Raw genomic sequence first — 23,839 nt, forward strand, 5'->3', positions numbered from 1 at the left:
TTCATGATGGCTCAGGCTTCCAGGTATCGAATAGAATAGCTCCCAGTTCTCTTGAAGGCTCAGCGTGGAACTGGCATAGCATCACTTTCACTCTATTCCATTACTCAAAGGAATCAGCATGCCAGCTGAAATTAAAGAGGAGGAGAAACAGAGCTCCCTCTAGTTGAGAGGAAACCAGAAACCCTGCAACATGTGACCATCCTTAATTCACCAGAGTAACTTAAATAATCTTATTCATTAGAACCATAGTTACTAGTATCATTATGGAATGAAAGTTTGTTCCCCTCCCTACCCCCCAAAAAAATCGTATGTTGAAATCTAATCCCTGATGTAATGGTATTGGAGGTGCAGTCTTTGCAAGGTAATTAGGTTATGAGAGTGGCACCCTCATGAATGGGATGAGTGCCCTTATAAGAATAGGCCAGAGAGCTTTCTGCTTTCTACCACATAAGGATACAAGGAGGAAAAGGTTATCTGCAAAACAGGAAGAGGGTCCTCTAGAACCAACCATGCTGGCACGCTGACATTGGATCCTTCAGCCTCCAGAACTCTGAGAAATAAGTTTATATTGTTTACGCCACCCAGTCTATGATATTCTGTTATAGTAGCCTGAACTAAAACAGTATCTTATGTCTTTTCTTTAAAAAAGAAAAGAAAAGAATGTTAGGAATACTATGGAAGCTGTGTAGCCTAGTGCAGGAGTTGATAGACCAGAGAGTAAATATTCTAGGCTTTGCAGGTAATATAGTCATAAGTCAAGTTTATAGAATAAGTTGATAATGATACAGCTTAAAGTGCTAGGAAACAGAGTTATTCATTAAAAAATAAAAAGGAGTTTGCCCCCAAGTGCTTACCTTGAATGAATGACCAAAATAATCATTTGAATAAAAGATAAAAACTTAAAAGTTTAGTACAATATCAGTTGTCTTTCCAAGTAAGACAGATAATTGGAAGCTTTAAAAATGGAGAAGTATGTCTATATTCCAGGGGAAGTAAGAGGGATAGTGTTAGCTTAAACAGGATAGTATTGATAATCTTAATTGGAAAGGAAAAAGAGAAGTTAACAAATACTCTTCTCATCTCTATTCACTTTTGGAAAATATCAACCAAGTGAAAAATGAGGCACTGCCAGAAAACAGAGGTGACATCTTGATGTTAATTGAGAGTCAGGCCAGGCGTGGTAGTTCACACCTCTAATCCCAGCACTTTGAGAGACTGAGGCAGGTGGATCACTTGAGGTCAGGAGTTCAAGACCAACCAGGCAACATGGTGAAGCCCCATCTCTACTAAAAATACAAAAATTAGCCTGGTGTGGTAGTGTGTGCCTCTAGTCCCAGCTACTCAGGAGGCTGAGGCAGGAGGATCACTTGAGCCTGGGAGGTGTAGGTTTTAGTGAGCCAAGAGCACACTACTGCACTCTAGCCTGGGCAATGGGAGTGAAACCCTGTCTCAAAAAAAAAAAAATTATTGAAGGTCTAAGAAAATAGATTTTTAGTGCCATTCAATTATGTTCTCAATACCATTGTGAAAGTCCAGGTAATAGTTTTTCTTTTTTGACTATTAAAAGATAGATTTTAAAGATTGAAATTTTATTTTAGTTACTAATCAGTAATATCACAGTCTATTCTTCCATATTTCTAACCACAAATATCTTTATTCTTTAAACTGTTTTTATACCTTCTCTAAACAAATTTATATATGACTAAACTTTTAATGGAAGAGAAAATTTTACATAATGGTGAAAAATAGAGAGTATACCATATTACCTTTGAGCATTTTTATTACAGTAAAAGGCAAAAGAAGTAGTCTGTCATTTCAGAAATAACTGAACTAGAGACTTAACACAATAATAAGATTTAAACCCTATAGATAGACTATTTAATTTTTCTGTTTTAATGACTATATTACCCTAAAACTAGGTAGCAATCATTTATGAAAGTTTATTCAATATTCTCCTGACAAATTTTGCTTTGAGATGTTTCTTGTTATGTTTATCCTTTGCAGAACCTGATGATTTGGAAACAGAAGTTCTACAAGAGCCAAGTGGAACAAACAAAGATGAGAGCTTGCCATGCACTGTTACTGATGTGTGGATTAGTGAGGAAAAAGAAGCAAAGGAAACTCAGTATGTACATCTTTTCCTTACATTTTAAAACCCAGGTCCCTTTTGTAATAACTTTTAAGAAAATACTATAATAAGCTAATATTGCAACATAATATCCTAATATTGTAATACCTTATAAAAATAATTTAATTTTAATAGATATTCATATGGTTCAGAAATAAACAAGTATATAAAATATTTGAAGAGGCCAGGCACAGTGGCTGACACCTGTAATCCCAGCAATTTGGGAGTCTGAGGCGAGAAGATCACTTGAGGGCAGGAGTTCAAGACCAGCCTGGCCAACATGGCAAAACTCTGTCTCTAACAAAAATACAAAAATTAGCCAGGCATGGTGGCACGTGCCTGTAGTCCCAGCTACTTGAGAGACTGAGGCACAAGAATCGCTTGAACCCAGGAGGCAGAGATTGCAGTGAGCCAAGATCATGCTACTGTACTGCAGCCTGGGCTACAGAGCAAGACTCTGTCTCAAAAAAAGTAAATGAAATGGGCGGGGTATGGTGGCTCACACCTGTATTCCCAGTACTTTGGGAGGCCGAGGAGGGCAGATCACCTGAGGTCAGGAGTTCAAGACCAGCCTGGCCAACATGGCGAAACCCTATCTATACTAAAAATACAAAAATATTTTTTGACTAAGTTTTATCTTTTTATTTATATTTGCCCAGTCTGCACTGGCTCATCCTTCTGTTTTCAGCTTTTCTGAATTATTTTATTTTAATTATGTTTCTGATATGGTTCGTGATTCAATCTGAAATTTTTGTGTTTAAATATCTAGTTAATTTACAGAAGTATGATATATCTTTGATATAATAGTTAAATTTTGTTGTGTATTTTATTTTTATATTCTTTTTAGTCTTTTGCTATATTGGCTTTATTGATTTTTTTAGTGACTTTCACCAAAGTCACTAATAGACTTTTGTGAGCAATTTTAGTTTACAAAAAAATGAGCAAAAATTATAGACTTACTATATACCCCTCATTCCCCACCCCCAACAAATTTTTTTTCTTATTCCTGGCAAGCTGTGATATTTTTAACATCTTGCATTAATGTGTTTTATTTATTACAACTGATGAGTCAATATTGACACATTACTGTTAACTTAAAGTTTATAGTTTACATTAGGGTTCACTCTTTGGTACATTCTACAAGTTTTGACAAATGTATAATGACATGGATTCACATTACACTATTATTCCTATGATACTGTACAATCCTCTGTGCTTCACCTGTTTATCCAGTCTTCTTTCCACCCCACAATCCCTGACAGCCACTGATCTTTTTATTGTCTCCATAGTTTTGCCATTTCCAGAATGTCATCTAGTTATATAGTATGAAGTCTTTAGATTGGCCCCTTTTGCTTAGCAGTATGTGCCCAGTGGCTCACACCTGTAATCCCAGCACTTTGAGAGACAGAGGTAGGTGGATCTCTTGAGGCCAGGAGTTTGAGACCAGCGTGGCCAACGTGGCGAAACCCCGCCCCTACTAAAAATACAAATAAATTAGCCGGATGTGGTTGTGTGCATGCCTGTCATTCCAGCTACCTGTGTGGCTGAGACATGAGAATCACTTGAACCCAGGTGGTAGAGGTTGCGGTGAACCAAGGTTGCACCACTGCACTCCAGCCTTGGTGACAGAGTGAGACTCTGTCTCAAAAAAAAAAAAAAAAAAGAAAAACAAAAAGTTCCTTAAAGGCAGAGACAGTGTCTTCTATTCTTTAAATCATTTTTATATATTATAGGAATAATAGAAAACCAGTATTTGATATGTATATATGGAAATTTAATAAATGGTAAAGATGGTGTTTCTAATCAACATAAAAAGATAACCTATTTAATACATGCTTTTGAGACAAATCAGTCACAATTTGGAAAAAATAATCATTTCAATTTCTGAAACCATTCAACAAAACAGTACCATATTGATTAAAGACCTAAATAAAAAAATTTTAAAGGAGGCAGCCTAACATAACAATTAATATCCAGAATTTATAAAGAATGTGTATAAATTAATAAGAAAAAGACAAAAGTCCAAGAGAAAAATGGGGAAAGGCAATGAATAGGCTATTCATGAAGGAAGAAACCCAGATAGTTAGTAAATACAACAGTGTGATACTTTAGGAGTTATAGGGCGTCAATAAAATGACAGACGAAGAAGTCAGATTCCTAAGTGTTTCATAGACTAACTTAGTGGAGAACTAGGGTCCTGTGAATGTCACTGCTAGTCAGATACTTACTCCTCCTCAAAGAAGAGTGAGTAAGAGGCAGGGCAAGAGTCATTGTCCACATCAATGGAAAAGATACATTTTCCACTGATTGTTTTTCCATAAAATAACATGAAATAATATATGTTATAACATGAAATGTTATATTCCAAAAATAACATGAAATGATATATGATATATGAAGAGAAATGATATATCAAATATCTGTGAGGGATTGGGACTACAGTGCTTTGATGGACTGCAAATACATACATGAAATGGTAGAGCCAGTTTAGAGATCCATTTGACAGTTTCGTTAAACTTTTAAATGTGCACATCCTATAATATACCTCTTTTATTTTTGGTATCTACTCTCCAGATCATTCATACATGAGCACAAAGAAGCAAATGCAGGAATATTCATTCCAGAAGAGTCACAGCAAATAATTTGAAACAGTCTAAATATCATTAATAATGAGGTAGCTAAAAATACTGCTGTGTTTCTGTTTACAGCCATCCTTTAGTATATTTGAGGGATTGGTTCCAGTATCCTTCATATACCAAAATCTACACATACTCAACTCCCACAGTCGGCTCTGTGGAACCCATATATATGAAAAGCCAGCCCTCTGTATACACGGGTTTGCATCCCATGCATACTGTATTTTCAGTCCACATTTGGTTGAAAAAAAATGCATCTAAGTAGATGCATGAAGTTCAGACCCATGTTGTTCAAGGGTCAACTCTAAAGTGTTATGGAATATAATACAGCACCTAAAAGATAAAAGAATAAATGGGACTCTTTATTAATATGGAAATATGTCTAAAGCATTGATTAATGGAATAAAATAATATTGAATGAAAAAAGCATCTCCATGTATTAGATTAGCATGTAAATTTAAACAAAAAAACTGGCAAGGTGTGCACCAAACTAATAATAGGAGAGGCAACTGGAATTCGAGTAGTTAGGAGTCCTAAAAGGAACTTTACTTTTTTATTGGAATAAAATTCATATAACATAAAATTCACCATTTAAAATTGTACAAGCCGATGACATTTAGACATTCACAGTGGTGTACAACCATCACCACTATACAGTTCCAGAACATTTTCATCACCCACCTCTCTATCCATTAAGCAATCATCCCCTATTTTTTTCCTCCCCACCAACCTCTGGCAGCCATTAATCTGCTTTCTGTCTCTGTGGATTTAGCTATTCTGGATATTTCTTACAGAATCATATAGTATGTAGCCTTTGTTTCTGGCTTCTTTTACTTAACATACTATTTTTAGTTTTTCATCCATGTTGCAGGATATGCCAGTTCTTCATTTCTGTTTATGGCTGAATAATACTCCATTTTATCTATATAGACACAAATACACACCATATATTTTTATAATTCATCAGTTGATGGGCACATAGGTTGTTTCCACCTTCTGGCTGTTGGAAGAGTGCTGCAGAGAACATTGACATACGGCATATGTTTGAGTCATTGCTTTCAGTTCCTTTGGTTATATACCTTGGAGTGGAATTGTGGCATCATATGGTAATTCAGTTTACCTTTTTGAGGAACCAAGGGGCATTATATTCTGAATGAAAAAAAAATATGTTGCTTGACTGGGAAAAGTGACTTATGCCTGTAATCCCAGCACTTTGGGAAGCCAAGGTGGGAAAGTTGTTTGAGGCCAGGAGTTTGATACCAGCCTGGGCAACATAGCAAGACCCCACCTCTATGGAAAAAAAAAAAAAAATAGCCAGGCATGGTTGCATGTGCCAGTAATCCCAGCTACTTGGGAGACTGAGGTGGAAGGATCACTTGAGCCCCAGAGATTAAGGCTGCAGTGAGTGCCATGATTATGCCACTGCACTCCAGCCTGGGCAGCAGAGCAAGACCCTGTCTCTTAAAATAAATATATATATAAGCTTTAAAAATAAAAAACAGAGGCTGGACATGGTGGCTTATGCCTGTAATCCCAGCACTTTGGGAGGCCAAGGCGGGTGCATCACCTGAGGTCAGGAGTTCGAGACCAACCTGACCAACATGGCAAACCCCGTCTCTACTGAAAAATACAAAAATTAGCCGGGTGCAGTGGCATCTGCCTGTCACCCTAGCTACTCGGGAGGCTAAGTCATGAGAATCGCTTGAACCTGGGAGGAGAAGACTGCAGTGAGCCAAGATTGTGCCACGGCACTCTAACCTGAATGGCAGTGAGACTCTCTCAAAAATAAATAAATAAAAATAAAAACAGAAAATGGCTGAAAATCTGAAAGTGAAAAAGTAGAAAATTATTTAAAATTTGGAACAGGACGGGCACGGTGGCTCACACCTGTAATCCCAGCACTCTGGGAGGCTGAGGTGGGCAGATCATGAGGTCAGGAGATCGAGACCATCCTGGCTAACATGATGAAACCCTGTCTCTACTAAAAATACCAAAAATTAGCTGGGCATGGTGGCCGGCACCTGTAGTCCCAGCTACTTGGGAGGCTGAGGCAGGAGAATGGCGTGAACCGAGGAGGTGGAGGTTGCAGTGAGCTGAGATAGTGCCACTGCACTCCAGCCTAGGCAACAGAGCAAGACTCTGTCTCAAAAAAAAATAAATTAATTGAAAAAATAAAATAAAATTTGAAACAGATTTAAAAGTATTTAGAAAATAAAAACTTACCTATAAGCTAACTCCCAGAGATAAATTATTGGTACTTTTGGAATATATCCCTCCAGTCCTTAAATTTTTGTTAAAAAAAAAAATGCATGAATTTAATTCCCAAGCATACAGAGATAAAAATTGTGAGTTCTTTTTTATTTTTTTTCCTCAATTTTAATCCCCTCCCTTTGAGGTTTAAAATATTTTTGTGAATATTATTCTATTTTTCTGTGCTGCAAACCATTTTTTCAAAACCTAACACCATTTAATACAAATTGGTCTGCGAATCACTTTGTTTACTTAACAGTATATCTTGCCTATTCTAATCAGTTTATATAGATCTCTGCTTCATTTTTTAACAGCTGCATGATATTCCATGGTATTAATATATTGTAATTGTTTTATAGTCTCCACTCTTAAGGGGCATTCCCATTCTTTAAAGTAGTGGTTCTCAGATATTAGCATGTGTTAGAATGACTTTGGGACTTTTCACAACTAATTGCTGGGCCTTATCCCCCCTTGATTCACAGGTCAAGGGTGAGCCTGAGAATTTGTATTTCTAACCAGTTTCTTTACTATGCCGTTGTCTGGGGAGTATACTTTGAGAACCATTGTCATAAAACGTGGTGAGCCTGGTTGCTGTGAATGATTACTGTTTGGCGAGGATTTGAACAGGGTGAAAAATACAGTGTACTTATGTGAGAAAATATATATGAAAGTGAGAAAAATACTTGGAAGAGGGATCAAAGAATGCTAGTGAACTTGTGTTCCGTTTTCTGTATTTTAGAGCACTTTTGTTTCTGGTAAACTGTGTGTGTGTGTGTGTTTAATTAGTGTACCCATCTGTGGCAGGTTGGAAGATAGGATCACCATTCAAGAAAATGAAGTTTCTGAGGATGGAGTCTCGAGTACTGTGGACCAACTTAGTGACATTCATATCGGTAAGCATCATTGCATTAGTCTAATTGCTTTCTGGAAGATTGTCAGTGATTATTAACATCAACCTGTTTTATTTGGTTAATATGTAAATAAGAAAGCATTCCTTATCAGTCATCTCAGTCATTTTAAAAATATAGGCATAGCACAGTGGACTACATTAATAAGCCTGGATTGTATGGCAACATGGCAGTGAATGTTTTTGGTCAGTTATTTTTATTGGATATTCAAAATGAAAAGAATTACTTGCCAAAGCTAAGCCAGGGTACTAAGGACATTAAATAAATTGTCTTCTTTTTTAAATAGTATTAGTTAAAATATAAGAAAGGTAGGCTGGGTGCAATGGCTTACACCTGCAATCCCAGTGCTTTGGGAGGCGGAGGTGGGAGGATCACTTGAGGCCAGAAGTTTGAGACCAGCCTGGATGACATAGCACTACTCCATCCTACAAAAAATTTTTAAAATTAGCCAGACATGGTGGCGTGCCTATAGTCCCATCCACTCAGGAGACTGAGGTGAGAGGATGGTTTGAGGCCAGGAGTTCAAGGCTGCAGTGCAGTAGCACTGCACTCCAGCCTGGGCAATAGACCAAGAGAAAAAATAATTTTTTTCATCTAACCTATAGGAACAAAGATAAACTGGAACTAAGTATGTATCTAAATAGTGTATTTTTTCACATTTCTTTGGATTTGTTTCTTTTTTTTTTTTTTCATTTTGTTTTTCTTGAGAGACAGGGTCTCACTCTGTTGCCCAGGCTGGAGTACAGTGGCTCGATTATATCTTACTGCAGCTTTGAATTCCTGGGCTCAAAAAACCCTCACCTCATCCTCCAGAGTAGCTGGGACTATAGGCATGCGCTGCTACACCCAGCCAATTTTATTTTTTGTGGAGACATAGTCTCACTTAGTTGCTCAGGCTGGTTTCAAACTCCTGGCCTCAAGCAGTCCTCCACCTTGGCTAATGTTATTTTATTTTTTGTGGAGACAGAGTCTCACTTAGTTGCTCAGGCTGGTTTCAAACTCCTGGCTTCAAGCAATCCTCCCACCTTGGCCTCCCGAGGGGCTGGGATTAAAGGCATTAGCCACCATGCCTAGCCTTGTGTCTGTATTGTAGAACTTTCAATATAATGAAAGTACATAACAAATTAAATCAACTCTCTGAAGATAAAACATTGTATCCTGTTAAAGATTATTTAGAAGGTAATATACTGACACACATATTTTGATTTTATTTTCCTGATATGTGGGTTTTTTGCTAGAATTTGTGTTACATAGTGTGCTTTATCAACATCATTTAGAACTTTAAGTACTGTATAGACTTACCACATAATCTCTCCTTTCTACCACAGAGACGGGAGCCAATGATTCTCAGCACTCTAAATGTGATGTAGATAAGTCTGTGCAACCAGAGCCATTTTTCCATAAAGTGGTTCATTCTGAACACTTGAACTTAGTCCCTCAAGTTCAATCAGTTCAGTGTTCACCAGAAGAATCCTTTGCATTTCGATCTCACTCGCATTTACCACCAAAAAATAAAAACAAGAATTCCTTGCTGATTGGACTTTCAACTGGTCTGTTTGATGCAAACAACCCAAAGGCAAGTATTGTCCTCAAATGGGAACTATTATCCATTTGATAACATGTATTACTGTTTTTCTTTTATAAATCGTAATATTGAGTTTTAATCTCTTAACACAGACACAAACACATATCCAACAAAAACCTCCATCTTCTGAGCAAAGGAATTGCAATTGGGAGTACAACTTGGATAAAGACTATTTCATTGGCTTCCTGTTAAGGATTTTTTTTATAGAGTCTTTTACTTGAGCAAAAAGTCCCTTTATATACCCTCATGCACTATTGCTCTTTCCCACTATCCAACCTGACTTCCGTTTTTAGTATCACACTAGGCTTAAGCAATATATCTAAAAAAGACAGAGGTAGAGGTGCTGTATTGCCTAATTCGTATGTAAAAACATTAATAGATATTCATATGCACTTTCTCGTAGAAGTTTTTCAGACCTCTTTTTCTCACTTGCTATTTTTGAATATACATAACCAATTTTTTCTTGTAAAAAATATCTCTACAGAAAATGTTGAAATGCAGGTAAAAATAAGAAATATCATTTGTTATATTACTTCTCATGTAATTTTTGCATATACATAACTTTTTACCAAAATAAGATGTTATGTATACTCTTTATAACCTTTTCTATTCAATATATATTATGATGTTATTGCAAATGCCATTATTACAATACTGTGATGAAAACAGCACTTTGTCATTGTCACATATTCTCTTTATATCATCATTAACTGAGCTGCTTATCATAATCTTTTTACAAATCTGTTTCTATTGTTGTACCTTTCCGCTTTAATTTTTGTTGTAATCACTTACACCTCGTATCTTTGTACATATCTACAATTATTTCCATAAAATAAATTTCTGTAAGTGGAATTGAAAAGGTTATAATGTATACTGCCTCATTTCTAAATAGTTTATAGTTCTGTCAATAGTATGTGAAAGCACATCCATTTCTCTGAATGTTAAATACTACCCACTATTATCATTTACTTAAAAATTATCTATTTAACAAATGAGTAATAGTATTGATTTGTATACATTTATGTTTCTGTGTTTTACAAATGAGGTTGGGCATTTTTTATTTATTTTAGCCAGTAAAGGAATGAATTGCCTGAATTCTTTAGTCCTTAACTATTTTTTAAATATGTCATTTTGGCCAGGCATACTGGCTCATACCTACAATCCCAGCAGTTTGGGAAGCTGGGGTGGGCGGATCTCTTGAGCTCAGGAGCTCAAGACCAGCCTGGCCAACATGGCGAAACCCCATCTCTACTAAAACTACAAAAATTAGCTGGGTGTGGTGGTATGGGCCTGTAATCCCAGCTACTTGGAGTCTGAGGCAAGAGAATCACTTGAACCCGGGAGGTGAAGGTTGCAGTGAGCCGAGATTGTGACATTGCACTCCAGCCTGGGTGACAGAGTGAGTCCCTGTCTCAAATAAATAATAAATAGTCATTTTGATTTTCAGTTTAATTTTCCAACTGGGTATGCTTCCATTTTGTGGAGTATTTCCGTATGCTTATCTTAAATTTAGAGATTAAGTTTCCTCATTTATCTAATATCAGTCAGTCTTTTGAAAGGTGTGAACTACCAAAACACACTTATGATCTTCAGAGTTAGAGAGAAAGGCCTATAGATAAGGACTATCATACAATTCATGTACTTTTGTAGTAAAGATGTATAGCCCATCTTTAGCTCAGAGCTTCTTAATACCTTGTTGCCGTCTATAAAGTTAATATTCTTTGCATAATAGATTTGATTGTTTGATTTCCTTTTATGACCTTAGTCCAGCCTTCAGAGTTCTGTAGAAGAACTTACTCTGCAAGTAACCACAGCAAAGTAGAAGCAGCAATGCAGATTTCATGTAGAGGACTATTTGGAAAAAGGCAAGAAAAAACACTAGAAAATCAAAGCAGTCTGTAGCCATTTAGGAAAAGAACACAAAACCATCTCTGCCCATTCTGTAAATATTTATATAATCTGTTTACTAAGGTGGGATAATTTAACCTTTTATAAGCATGTTTAAAGCTCTTTTTTGCAAATGTTAAATTACTGGTGGGATTATTTTCTTGATTGAGGAAATTCCCCTTGTGCTTTGGATCCCACCTCCTCACTCTTCAAGGAACTGACTCCATTAATTTTGCCACTCTAACCTGTGTCATCAACTTTTCCTATCGTGGATCATTTACTCAACATATACGGTCTGATAAATCTCATCAAAAATAGCAAACTTCTTTTGAGCACAATATCCTTGTTTAGCTACCACCCCATTTCTCTATCCCTTTTGCAACCAAGCATCTTGACTATGTTGCAGTCTCATTGCAGTTTCCACATGCATTCACTTCCCAATACATTCCAATATGGCTTTTAGCCTGCTCGTCCACTAAAGCAGCTCTGTTCATATCATCAGTTACCAGTATGTTGAAAATTCTCTGCACCATTTTCTCTTTCACTTTTCTTAGCTTTTCTTCTTTCAACAGAGTTCATATATGCTGTACCATTAAATTCACTTTATCTGTTGATTCCCTTTATATTGTACTTTCCTGGTTTTTCTCTGAACTCAGTAGTCACTCTTCTGTGTCCACTGCTGGTTGATCCTACTCTAACAAATTTCTTAAAAATAATGTGTGTTTTTCTACTGTGAAATATACTATAAATGTCAATTAAGTCAAATTGGTTGATATTGTTGTTCAAGTCTTCTACATCTTTACTGATTTTTTAATCTATTTGAACTATAAATTGCTGAGGGAAGATTGAAATTCTTAACTACACTTGTGTAGTAGTCAGTTTTCACACTGCTATCAAGAACTACCTGAGAATGAGTAATTTATGAAGAAAAGATATTTAATCAACTTACAGTTCCACATGACTGGGGAGCTTCAGGAAACTTAATCGTGTCAGAAGGCGAAGGGGAAGCAAGGCATATCTTACATGGCAGCAGGAGACAGAGAGAGAGAGCTCATGGGCACGAAGGGGGAAGTGCCACACACTTTTAAATTGTCAGATCTCATGAGAACTCACTCACCATCACAAGAATAGCATGGGGGAGATCCGCCCCTATGATCCAGTCACCTCCCACCAGGTCCCTTCACTGACCCATGGGGATTACAATTGCGGATGAGATTTGATTGGGGACATAGCCCTACCATATCAACTTGTATAGGTAACTATTTCTTCTTTCAGTTATGTCAGTTTTTATTTTATGTATTTTGAATTTCTGTTTTGGGACAAATAAAAATTTAGTATTATTATGTCTCCTGGATGAATTGATATGTTTATGTTTATGAAGTATTCTTTTTGTTTGATCATGTTGTTCAGTATCCTTACTGATTTTCTTTCTACTTATCGATTACTGAAAGGGAGTGTTGAAATTTCCACTCAGTTGCATTTAAACTAAGAATCAATGTGTCTTCTTAATGGATCAACCCCTTTGTCACCATGAAATGAATCCTTTTATCACTGGTCATATCACCTTGTCTGAAACATTTTCTCTAGTTTTATTATAGCCATTCCAGCTTTCTTATGCTTAATCTTTATATGGTATATATACATTCTTTACTACTCTTAACCAAACATTTTATATTTAAAGTGGATTTCTTGCAGTTAGCGTGTTAGTCGAGTCTTGTTTTTAGCAAGTCTAACAATCTCTTTTAATTGATTAGACAATTTACATTTAATGTAATTATTAATATCACAACCATATGATTGGGTTTAAACCTACCATTTTGCTATTTATTTTCTATTTGTCTGATCACTTTTTTGTTCCCTTTTTACTTTTATTCTTCCTTCCTTTGGATTGAGTATTTTTAGCACCTTATTTTATCTCTACTGTTTGTTTTCAAGATACATCTTTAGCTTAGCATAATCTCCCTTCAAATAATATTATACCACTTCACATATGTCATAAAAGCCTTACAACCATAGGCAATCATGCACCACATAATGACATTTCAGTGAATTACAGACCCCATATACAGCAATGGTCCCATAAGATTATAATAGAGCTGAAAAATTCCTCTCACCGCCTAATGACATCATAGTGTCACAGTGTAATGCGTTACTCACATGTTTGTGGTGATGCTGATGTAAACAAACCTACCACACTGCTAGTCCTATAAAAGTTTAGGACATACAATTATGTATAGTACCTAATGCTTGACAACAATAATAAATGACTGCATGCATGGTTTATGTATTTTTAATGCTTTACTTTTTATCATTATTTTGGAGTGTTCTACTTATTAAAAGAAAGTGAACCGTAAAACAGCCTCAGGCAGGTCCTTCAGGAGGTATTTCAGTGTATACCTTCAGGAGGTGTTTCAGTGTATAGTGTATAGTTGTCACAGGAGATGACAGCTCCATTCATGTTATTGCCCTTGAAGACTTTCTAGATTGGAGGTGGAAGACCGTGATATTGATGATCCTGACCCTCTGTAGGCATAGGCTAATGTGTGTGCTTGTGTCTTCAAGTTTATAAAGTGAAAAGATTACAGTAAGCTAAGGTTAATTTATTGAAGACAGAAAATTTTTAAATACATTTAGTGTAGTCTGTGTATACAATGTTTATATAAAGTCCACAGTAGTCTACACTAATGTCCCAGGCCTTCACATTTCACTCACCACTCACTCACTGACTTACCCAGGGCAACTTCCAGTTCCACAAGCTCCATTCATGGTAAGTACCTATACAGGTGCACCATTTTTAATCTTTTATATGGTATTTTGACTATACCTTAGTGTTTAGACAGACAGATATTTACCATTGTATTACAATCTTCTATAATACTGAGTGTAGTAACATGCTATACAGGTTTGTAGCCTAGGAACAATAGGCTGTACCACATATCCTAGATATGTGGTAGGCTAATACCATCTAGGTTTGTGTAATTACACTCTGTGATGTTCACACAATGACAAAGTTGCCTAACAACACTTTTCTCGGAGTGTATCTTTGTTAAGCAAAGCATGACTGTGCTTCTATTCCCGTCCTGCCTGTCCTTCGTGGTATTGTTGTCAGGTATTTTTCTACCACATGTTATAAATTCCACAATCCATTTTTATTATTTTTGCTTAAACATTCATTTATCTTTTCCAGAAATCAGAAATTGAGAAAGTCTTTTATATTTACATATTTACTATTTCTGAAATTTTTTGTTCTTTTGTGCAGAATTCAAGTTTCTATCTGGTATTATTTTTCTTCCACTTTAAGAACTTCCATTAACACTTCTTACACAGCCCTGTTGATGATGTTTTTTTCAGATTTTGTTTGTGTGAAAGTGTTTTTATTTCACCTTCATTTTGAGTGGATATTTCACTAAATATAGAATTATATTGTCTTCTGGGTTGCATTGTTTCTAAGAAATATGTGCGCTTTCTTACTTCGTGTATATAGTGTATCTTTTTCTCTGGCTTCTTTTACAGTTTTCTTTTTATCACTGGTTTCTAGCATTTTGATAATTAAATGCTTTGGTAAGGTTTTGGGGGAGTAAGGTTTTATAGGACTAGCAGTGTGGTAGGTTTGTTTACATCAGCATCACCACAAACATGAGTAATGCATTACACTGTGACACTATGATGCCATTAGGTGGTGAGAGGAATTTTTCAGCTCTATTATAATCTTATGAGACCAATGCTGTATATGGGGTCTGTAATGTGTGTGTGTTTATCCTGCTTTGGGGTTCATTGATCTTCTTGGACCCTTGGGTTTATACTTTTCATCAAATTTGGAAAAGTTTTGGCTATTATTTCAATTACATATTTTTTTCTCTTTCTCCCTACTCCCTTTTCTGTGACTCCAGTTACGTATATGTTAGACTGATACCATTCCACAGGTCACTAAGATTATGTTCATTTTGTTTTCAGTCTTTTTTTCTCTCTGTACTTCATTGTGGATGAATTCTATTAGTATGTATTCACGTTTACTTATCTTTTTTCTGCAATAATATACTATTAATCCCACTCAGTGAAACTTTTATTTTGATATTGTATGTTTTATCTTTAGAAGTTGTTTTTTGTATCTTCCATTTCTCTCCTCATTATGTTCATGTTTATCCTTTAATACTCCATTAAAATAGCTGGCTTAACATCCTTATCTGCAAGTTCCATCATCTGTGTATCTTTTTCTGTTGACTTACTTTTCTACTGGTGATGGGTCATATTGTCCTACTACTGGGTATGTTTTATAATTCTTTATTTGAAGGTGGACCTTGTGAATATTATATTCCTAGGTCTCTAATTTTTTTGTTATTACTGTCTTCCTGTAAAGAGTATTGGGTTTAAGAGAGTCAAGTTACTTGTGGATATATTTTATACTTTTAAACTTTGTTTTTAAGCTTTGCTAGGACAAGTGTAAAGTTGTCTTCATTCTAGAGCTAGTTCAGCTTATTTCCAAGGCATGACCCTCTAGGGCCTCCACTGTACATCACAGGTGGTCTTGAGGAAACACCTCTCTCCCAGTCAGTTTGATCATCTCCTACCTGGATGCGCTCTGAGCATTGTTCAGTCTACAGCTCCCCAGTTGTTTTGGCCTAGCTTTGTGAAGTTTCATTCTATACATATTCATGGCCTGTGCTCATCAAAGACTCAAAAAAACTACCTTGCAAAGTTTTGAAGTTTTTTTTATTTTTCAAATAAAACTCTCTTTTCTAGTTCTACCTCCCTGAACTTGGATCTTTGTCTCATCAATCTAGCAAGGCTGCACCCAAAGTCCAGATATTTTCTCCAGGCAGAAAGCCAGTTTAGTGGTAGGGTTTAGTTCATTCATTTCCCTTCTCACAGGGATGACAGTCGTGTGCTGCTTATTGTTTAATATCTAAACACAATGTCATGTATTTTGTCCAGTTTTCTAGTTGTTTCCTGTGGGAGGTTAAGTCTGGCCATTATTATCCTCTCATGGCCAGAGCTGGAAGTCTCCAGAAGATAAATGTGATATTTCAAGGCTATATCCTGGGCCTTCTTTATTTGCATTTGCTTCCCAAGTAATCTGACCCCAAGGCTTTAAATATAATTTATATGCTGATGATACTCAACTTTATTACTCTAGCTCTTTCCTACAGATTATTCATCTATGTCATCAATCTATTAGTCATATCAACCAATTATTTCCTAACTTATCTTCCTCATTCTGTGGCTACCTGTGTGAAATCCATTGTCCAAATAGAAACCAGAAGTCTTTTTTAATATTATAAATTATGTCAAATCACAGCCATGCTTAAGACTTCAATGGCTTTCTGCTGCTTAAATAACATTCAGACTCTTTACCGTGGTCTACAAGGTTTCATGTGGCATTGACTGCCTCTCTGTCTGACCTCAAAACATTTTTCTCTAGCTCATTCTAACATTTTTCCCTTGATACACCACGCCCTTTCCTGCGAGAGTTTGCACTTGCTGTTACCCTGGCCTGAAATGAGCTTCTCTTTGTTCTTTTCAACTGTGACTCATTATAGTCTTTCAAGTGGAGCCTTGGCTTCATTTCCACTTCTAGTAATTGCCATCCCAAGTAATGTCAGACATCATCATCTTAGCCATCAGGTTGGAAAATTACAGTTATAGGACATGCTACCGTAGCACATACAGGAAACTCTAATATAGTAGTTGTTAGCTTTTCAGCTTCACTTATTACAGTGATTTTATTTAAAGTGTATTTGTGAATGCACTTAATCTTTTTTTAATGTTAGAGACAGGGTCTTGCTCTGTCTTCCAGAATGGAGTGCAGGAGTGCAATCAGGGCTCACTGCAGCCTCAACCTCCTGGGCTCAAGCAATCCTCCCACCTCAGCCTCCTAAATAGCTGGTGAATGCTTCACCATGCCTGGCTAATTTTTAAATTTTTTGCAGAGACAGGGTCTCGCTAAGTTGCCCAGACTGGTCTAGAACTCCTGGACTCAAACAATCCTCCCACCTTGATCTTTCAAAAGTGCTGGAATTACAGGCGTGAGCCACCATGCCCAGCCAAATATGCTTAATCTTAGTCTTTGAGTATCTGATAACATCTAGACATTTATGTATCTGTGATACCTAATGTGAGGATTGTTAACCAGTACACCAAAGATCTGTCTTAAATAAGATGTACATTAATATATCTTCATGCTCTCAGTTTACTTTGGTGAGTAGTATAAGAAATTTTCTAGGAGACTTTTGTATTTACTTTGAGGATGTTGTTGTAAATCTTATCTACCACACAGTTTGAGAAGGAACAAATAAGTGAAAACACTTATAATGCATTATGATAATTCCTGTAATGGAGAGATGAATGTGGGATAGTGCGACCACTGAAGAGGAAATGATTATGTCTGTCCTAGAACAAAGAAAGATTTCTGAAAAAGTTTGCATGGTGGATGGGACATGGAGAACATTTAAAGCAAAATAAACTATCTTTAACATGAGATAGCACAGTGTGTTCGAGGCATTACAGCTAGTTCTTAGTAACTCAGATGTGAAGGAGGTAAGATTCCGGTCATCCTTATCCTTCAGCAGATGTCCTTAGTTTTCAAATTTGTGGGATCCTTTCCCCGGTTTCTAGAAAATGTCTCTCTTTTTTCTGAATAAAGGAATGCAATGTCTTAAAGACATAAAAGTGGAGCTGTTCTTGTGGCCCAAGTCCTCCCTTGTCCTCTTGCCCCTACCCCGCCCTACACCTCACAAGCAGTTCCTTAGCCACGTCTTTAGAGCCTTAGAATTCTGGGAATATGCTCTGGATCATGATACTAAGGCATTCTTCTAATGTACTTTAAATGGCTCTTTTTGCAGAAACTAAGATGTAATGACAGTAAACTGAATTACACGTTTAAGCAACCATACAGATAGTAGTTAGTGGCTTAGTTGATCACTGTAATGGTGGCAATCAGAGTAATGCTTTGATTGCCACCATTCATCAGCAGGGCTATAAGTGTTGACCTGGAATAAGCACGGTTATTCCAGAAGACTGCCCTTCCTTTCATGCTACATATTTGTTTATACCCTGCTTCAGACCAGAAGAATTGATCACATCCAAATATACAGGTTGTGCTAGAGAATAAGCATTATAAACAGCAAGCCACTAGCAACTATTATACATAGCTATTAATATTGAATATGAGATTTGTTTGATAGTCAAAATGAAAAGAGAATTATAAACTATGCCATATTCCCCAGAGGAGAGAAATATATAAATTTTTTAGGGGAGTAAATGCTTTCCTTGCTTCTTCCCTCTGTAAGAGATTTCTCTACTGGAGTTTTCTATAACAACCAATAAATTCTGTAACCTGTGATAACTTCAGTACTATTTCTACTGTAAATACAGTAAATGATTTTTTAAGGTAGTTATAAAGTGACTTGCTGAAATGAAGTATAACACTTGGAGATCACTGAAGGTTACTTTGTGAAAGGTCAAAATTAAACAGTCTAAAATTGTTGTTTTCTCATGGTTTTGTTTACATAAGGACAGATTCTAGATTACCAAATGAATTAGCTGCTTGTCTTTGAAAGAGTCACATTTTGCAATAAAGCTTTTAATAGATTATTCAGTGGAGGGCACTGCAAAGGCATGCCATGCAGTACTCTATGTTGTTGGCTGATAACTTAGAAATCCGATGAGGCAGCAATACGATTGATAACCTATAATGGAAAATGACTATAACTAGTTAGGTGGCCAGCTGTTTTTGTTAAAGTAGGTTACAGAGCAATTTTTAGTCAAAACTAGAACTTCTTCATGAAAACCTTTTTGTTCATTCACCGTTTTGTTCATTCACCATTGATTAATGATCAGTTTGTTCTGAACCATAGAGCCTTCACGCTAGAATTTTAACGTGGGTACCATGAAGAATGTTTGTCTAAAATAGATTCTTATACCTCGCATCTAAAGGTATTTGTTTTAATATATCTGGAGCAGAGGTCAGGAATATGCATTTTTGGCACACACTGTAAGTCAGTCTGCTGCTGGTGGTCCACATTCCCCACTCGAGAAATACTGCCACAGATGACAGTTGACCCAATGCAGCCTGTAAAGTGTTTAAAGTATGTTATATGTCAACCCTCTTTGACTGCTAAAAATATTAATAATGCCTCAAAAGAATGTCTAATTTTGAGTGCTATGCCTTTCCAATGAACTACAATTATGAATACCTTATCAAATACATTCATAAATATTAAGTTAATTTTCTATATAGGGTTATTGGATAGCAACCAATAAAATTTTGGAAAGAGGCTACTAATATGATGTCTACTTCTTGGTGGTAATAAAAAGGAAGTACCAAATTTAAGACCATATTATCAGAGTAGTACAGATTATACTGACCTTTCTGTTGTTACTAGTAGGATGTATGACTCTAACTCATTAAAATGTAAGCAAAATAGTAGCAATCAGAAAACAGCCTTGCATTGTTCGTAATTATTAATATTTTTTATCTTGGGAAATAACTATGGACTGCTTTGATTTTGCAAAGGTATCTAATAAAAGTATACTAATTATTAGTGTAATAGTAGCTGGCTAATAGTGTGCTATATACTGTTCTAGCTGCTTGACATATAATTACTTCTCACAAGGACCCTATGTGACAAAGACTGTTTTTTTGAGACTGAATCTCACTCTGTCACCCAGGCTGGAGTGCAGTGGCACAATCTTGGCTCACTGCAACCTCCGCCCTCTGGGTTCAGGCGATTCTCCTGCCTCAGCCTCCCAAGTAGCTGGGATTTCAGGTGCCTGCCACCACGCCCAGCTAATTTTTGTATTTTTAGTAGAGATGGAGTTCCACCATGTAGGCCAGGCTTGTCTTGTACTCCTGACCTCAAGCGATCTGCCCACCTCGGCTTCCCAAAGTTCTAGGATTACAGGCGTGAGCCATCGTGCCTGGCCATTAATACTGTTGTCTCCATTTTACAGGTGAGAAAATTACAGTGCAGAGAGGTAAAGTACATAGTGTGTCAGTGTAGATTTTGAAGGACGTATTAGTGACATGAAGTGACTGATCTAGTTTCTTACACAAAGACTGATTAAAGGTCATTTAAAATTGTACTTTCTGTTTATCACTAATTTATTCATAAAATAACTGTTGCCTGTGGTGAAGTACTTCCTGCATTGCCATCTTATATGCAAACTTGCCTGGAAAACCTTGGAATTTGTTGTAGAGGAATGTGGCATAAAATTTAGGTGTATTTGGGAGGCCAAGGCGGGAAGATCACTTGAACCCAGGAGTTTGAGAGCAGCCTGAGCAACATAGTGAGCCCCATCTCTACAAAAAAATTTTAAAATTAGCCAAGCATGATGTCACACACCCACCTCTAGTCCCAGCTGCTTGGGAGGCTAGGTGGGAGGATGGCTTGAGCCCAGGAAGTCAAGGCTGCAGTAAGCCGTGTTCATGCCATCACGCCCCAGCCTGGATGACAGAGTGTGACCCTGTCTCAAAAAAAACTTAGCTGTAATATTTAAATATTAATAACTATAGTTTGAAGGAGTAAAGACTTGCTTTAAAAAAAAAGTGGCGTAAACTAAATTAACACCACACATCTGTGGTGTTAAGTGAACAGAGTGGTAGAATTTATAGCCCACGAATCAGAACAGTCTGAAAAGTTTGGGTCCGTATATTCAGTGAACTCCATCAAAGAGACATTCAATCTCAGTCTCCTTCCCTCTCTCTCTCCTTGCCTCCCTCTCTCCCTCTCTTTCTCCCTCTCTCTTCCTTCCTCCCTCCCCCAACTACCCCCGTCAGTCTTATTCCAGCAGAGACCTGTGGCTCTGAAACATAGATAAGCCTTTCTCCTTTCTGTTGCTAGAACTGTTCTCGGGTCTTGTGGTGATAACTTTTCTAAGTTCAGAATTCCCAGAGTCAGGATACTTTTCTTCCCTAAAAGTATCATAAGGCAAGGACTAGGTCTGTTTTCAATCACCATTATATCCTCAGCATCTACTACACGGTTAATGCCCAATAAATTCTATCTGTGGATAGAATGTATTCATCAGTTAGGGAGTTTTTACATATGATTGCTTTGTACCTTACCAAATCTACCTTCGTTTTGATAAAGGAATAGGCCAAAGAAGTCCAACAGTAGAAGATAATGGTGAAGCATTGTTTAAAGTTCATTCTCTACCATAAACCTTTCCTTTTCTTTGTCCTGTTAGGGAGCATTCATCAGTGATGCGTTTTGATTAAAAGCCTTTTACAAGGAGGCTTTTAAAAGTAGAAATCAGTTGGCCAGGCATGGTGGCTCAAGCCTGTAATCCCAGCACTTTGGGAGGCCGAGGTGGGCCGATCACGACGTCAGGAGCTCAAGACCATCCTGGCTAACACGGTGAAACCCCGTCTCTACTAAAAAAACAAAAAAATTAGCCGGGCGTGGTGATACATGCCTGTAGTCCCAGCTACTCCGGAGGCTGAGGCAGGAGAATGGTGTGAACCCGGGAGGCGGAGCTTGCAGTGAGCCGAGATTGCGCCACTGCACTCCAGCCTGGGCGACAGAGCGAGACTCCGTCTCAAAAAAAAAGAAAGTAGAAATCGGTCTATGGAAACACTGTTCTACCTTCAGAAGGAACAAAGGTAGAACAGGTTTGATAAGCAGTTTAAAGCCAGTGATACAGTGTTGTATTCTTCTCTAAAGAACAACTGTTTCTTTAAAAGTGCAAACTGATGAAGCCTGTTTGGTTGTCCTCACAAGTGGATACAGGATGAATTTGTGGAGTTCCCACCCCTCTGCTTCTCACTCTGAGTCAAGCTATTGTAAGGCAGATTCGTTTAGTCAACAAATATTTATTAAATATCTACTATGTGCCAGGTATCACTCTAAATTCTAGAGTTACAGTAGTGAGGAAAACAGACAAAAATCCTCTGCTTATGGAGCCATTCTAATTGGAGAATATAAATGATAAAATACATGATCATAAATAATTGGAAAAATTGAAGCAAGGCTGGTGGAGAAAGTTTGTGTACATGAGCTCCATTTCTCCTCCACCTTATCTGGAGCCTGCTAGTCAGGTATGAAGGTATTCTTCAGAGGTTACTCCTGGCTGGGATACATGCCTTCATAATTCACTTGAATGGTCTGTAGGCCAACATAGATTTGTAAAGATTGAAATCAAAACTTTGCATTTGTTATGATTTTATAAAGGGAAATATTTTATCAATATATTTTTTCCAATCGAATTTTTAAAAATAGTAACATTTTCAAGATTTGATTAATTTATAATCCTATGAAATCTGAAGTAGGTTGAGATAAGAAAATTACCTGCTAACTCCGCTTCATTTGCAGCCAGTTAAAATGACATACACGTCAGTCATGGCTGTGCGCAGTGGCTCACACCTGTAGTCCCAGCACTGTGGGAGGCCGAGGCAACTGGATCACCTGAGGGCAGGAGTTTGAGACCAGCCTGGCCAACATGGTGAAACCCCATCTCTACTAAAAATCCAAACATTAGCCAGGTGTGGCGGCACACGCCTGTAATCCCAGCTACTCGGGAGGCTGAGGCAGGAGAGTCGCTTGAACCCAGGAGGCAGAGGCTGCAGTGAGCCAAGATTGCACCACTGCACTCCAGCCTGGGCAACAAGAGCAAGACACCGTCTCAAAAAAATAAAAATTAAAAAATTAAAAAGTCAGTCATGAACACCAAGGTCTTAAAAAAAACAAAACCAAAAAAAAAAAAACAGAGTCAGATAAAGATCATAATATCAGTTTTATTTTTGATAAAGCTCTGTTGGAAAATGTGACTTAGATTTGGCCTAAAATCATGCCTCTCAATATTTTCCTCCAATGACTAGTCCTTGGAATCTGAAGAACAAACTTCCTTAACCCACAATAAGAGCTTTATATCCGTCAAGCTCCAGTAGCAGGAAGACTGAGAGTGAGACCCATCTTGTCCCTAGAAAGCAGGCGTAGGCCTGAGCTATTTGTGCTCACCACAAGGCAACAGAAGGGAAACAGGATACGCATACACTTTGTGGCAGGCAAATCTGAGAAAGAACAGGAAGGACACACACTTTATTGTCAGTGCCCTCTTGCAAATTTGCCTTCAATCAGCTCGTGTTTCTTCACTTTAGGTGATAGTGGATAAGGGATGGAGAGAGACCAGATGTGTTCTGTGGATAGGGAGTGGGATGAAAAACTGATCTCCTTTATGAAAACTTGAGAATTTCTTGTTAAAGCAAATGCTAAGTGGCAAAAAATGATTAACGTATAATTCACATAAATAGCACATGTACCTTAGATGTCTTTGATTTGTTAAAGTATTCCATTCTTCGATAATGTCCATAGTTTTTGCCTTTGGGAAGTGTTCCTAATTTTTAAATTAATGTTTTAAATCCATTTCGAGCTTGATTTATGGGTTGAAGTAAGCAGATATTCACAGAGGTTATTCTTAGGGAGCAGCAGCAGCATTTAATTGCAGTAAA

General features: G+C 37.1%; 1 protein-coding gene across 9 annotated transcripts in view; it reads left to right on the top strand.

Annotated features, from left to right (window-relative positions):
* Positions 1-23,839, top strand: part of NEK1 (NIMA related kinase 1) — a 221,442-nt gene that overhangs the window by 157,365 nt on the left and 40,238 nt on the right. For all 9 annotated transcript variants that reach the window (XM_050791717.1, XM_050791721.1, XM_050791723.1 and 6 more), the window contains 3 exons: positions 2,005-2,125; positions 7,819-7,907; positions 9,251-9,498. In XM_050791717.1, coding sequence (XP_050647674.1) covers positions 2,005-2,125; positions 7,819-7,907; positions 9,251-9,498 — 458 coding nt within the window. The remainder of the gene's footprint in view (positions 1-2,004; positions 2,126-7,818; positions 7,908-9,250; positions 9,499-23,839) is intronic.

The sequence above is a fragment of the Macaca thibetana genome, chromosome 5 (genome assembly GCF_024542745.1).
Source record: "Macaca thibetana thibetana isolate TM-01 chromosome 5, ASM2454274v1, whole genome shotgun sequence".
In the NCBI taxonomy this organism is placed as follows: domain Eukaryota; kingdom Metazoa; phylum Chordata; class Mammalia; order Primates; family Cercopithecidae; genus Macaca; species Macaca thibetana.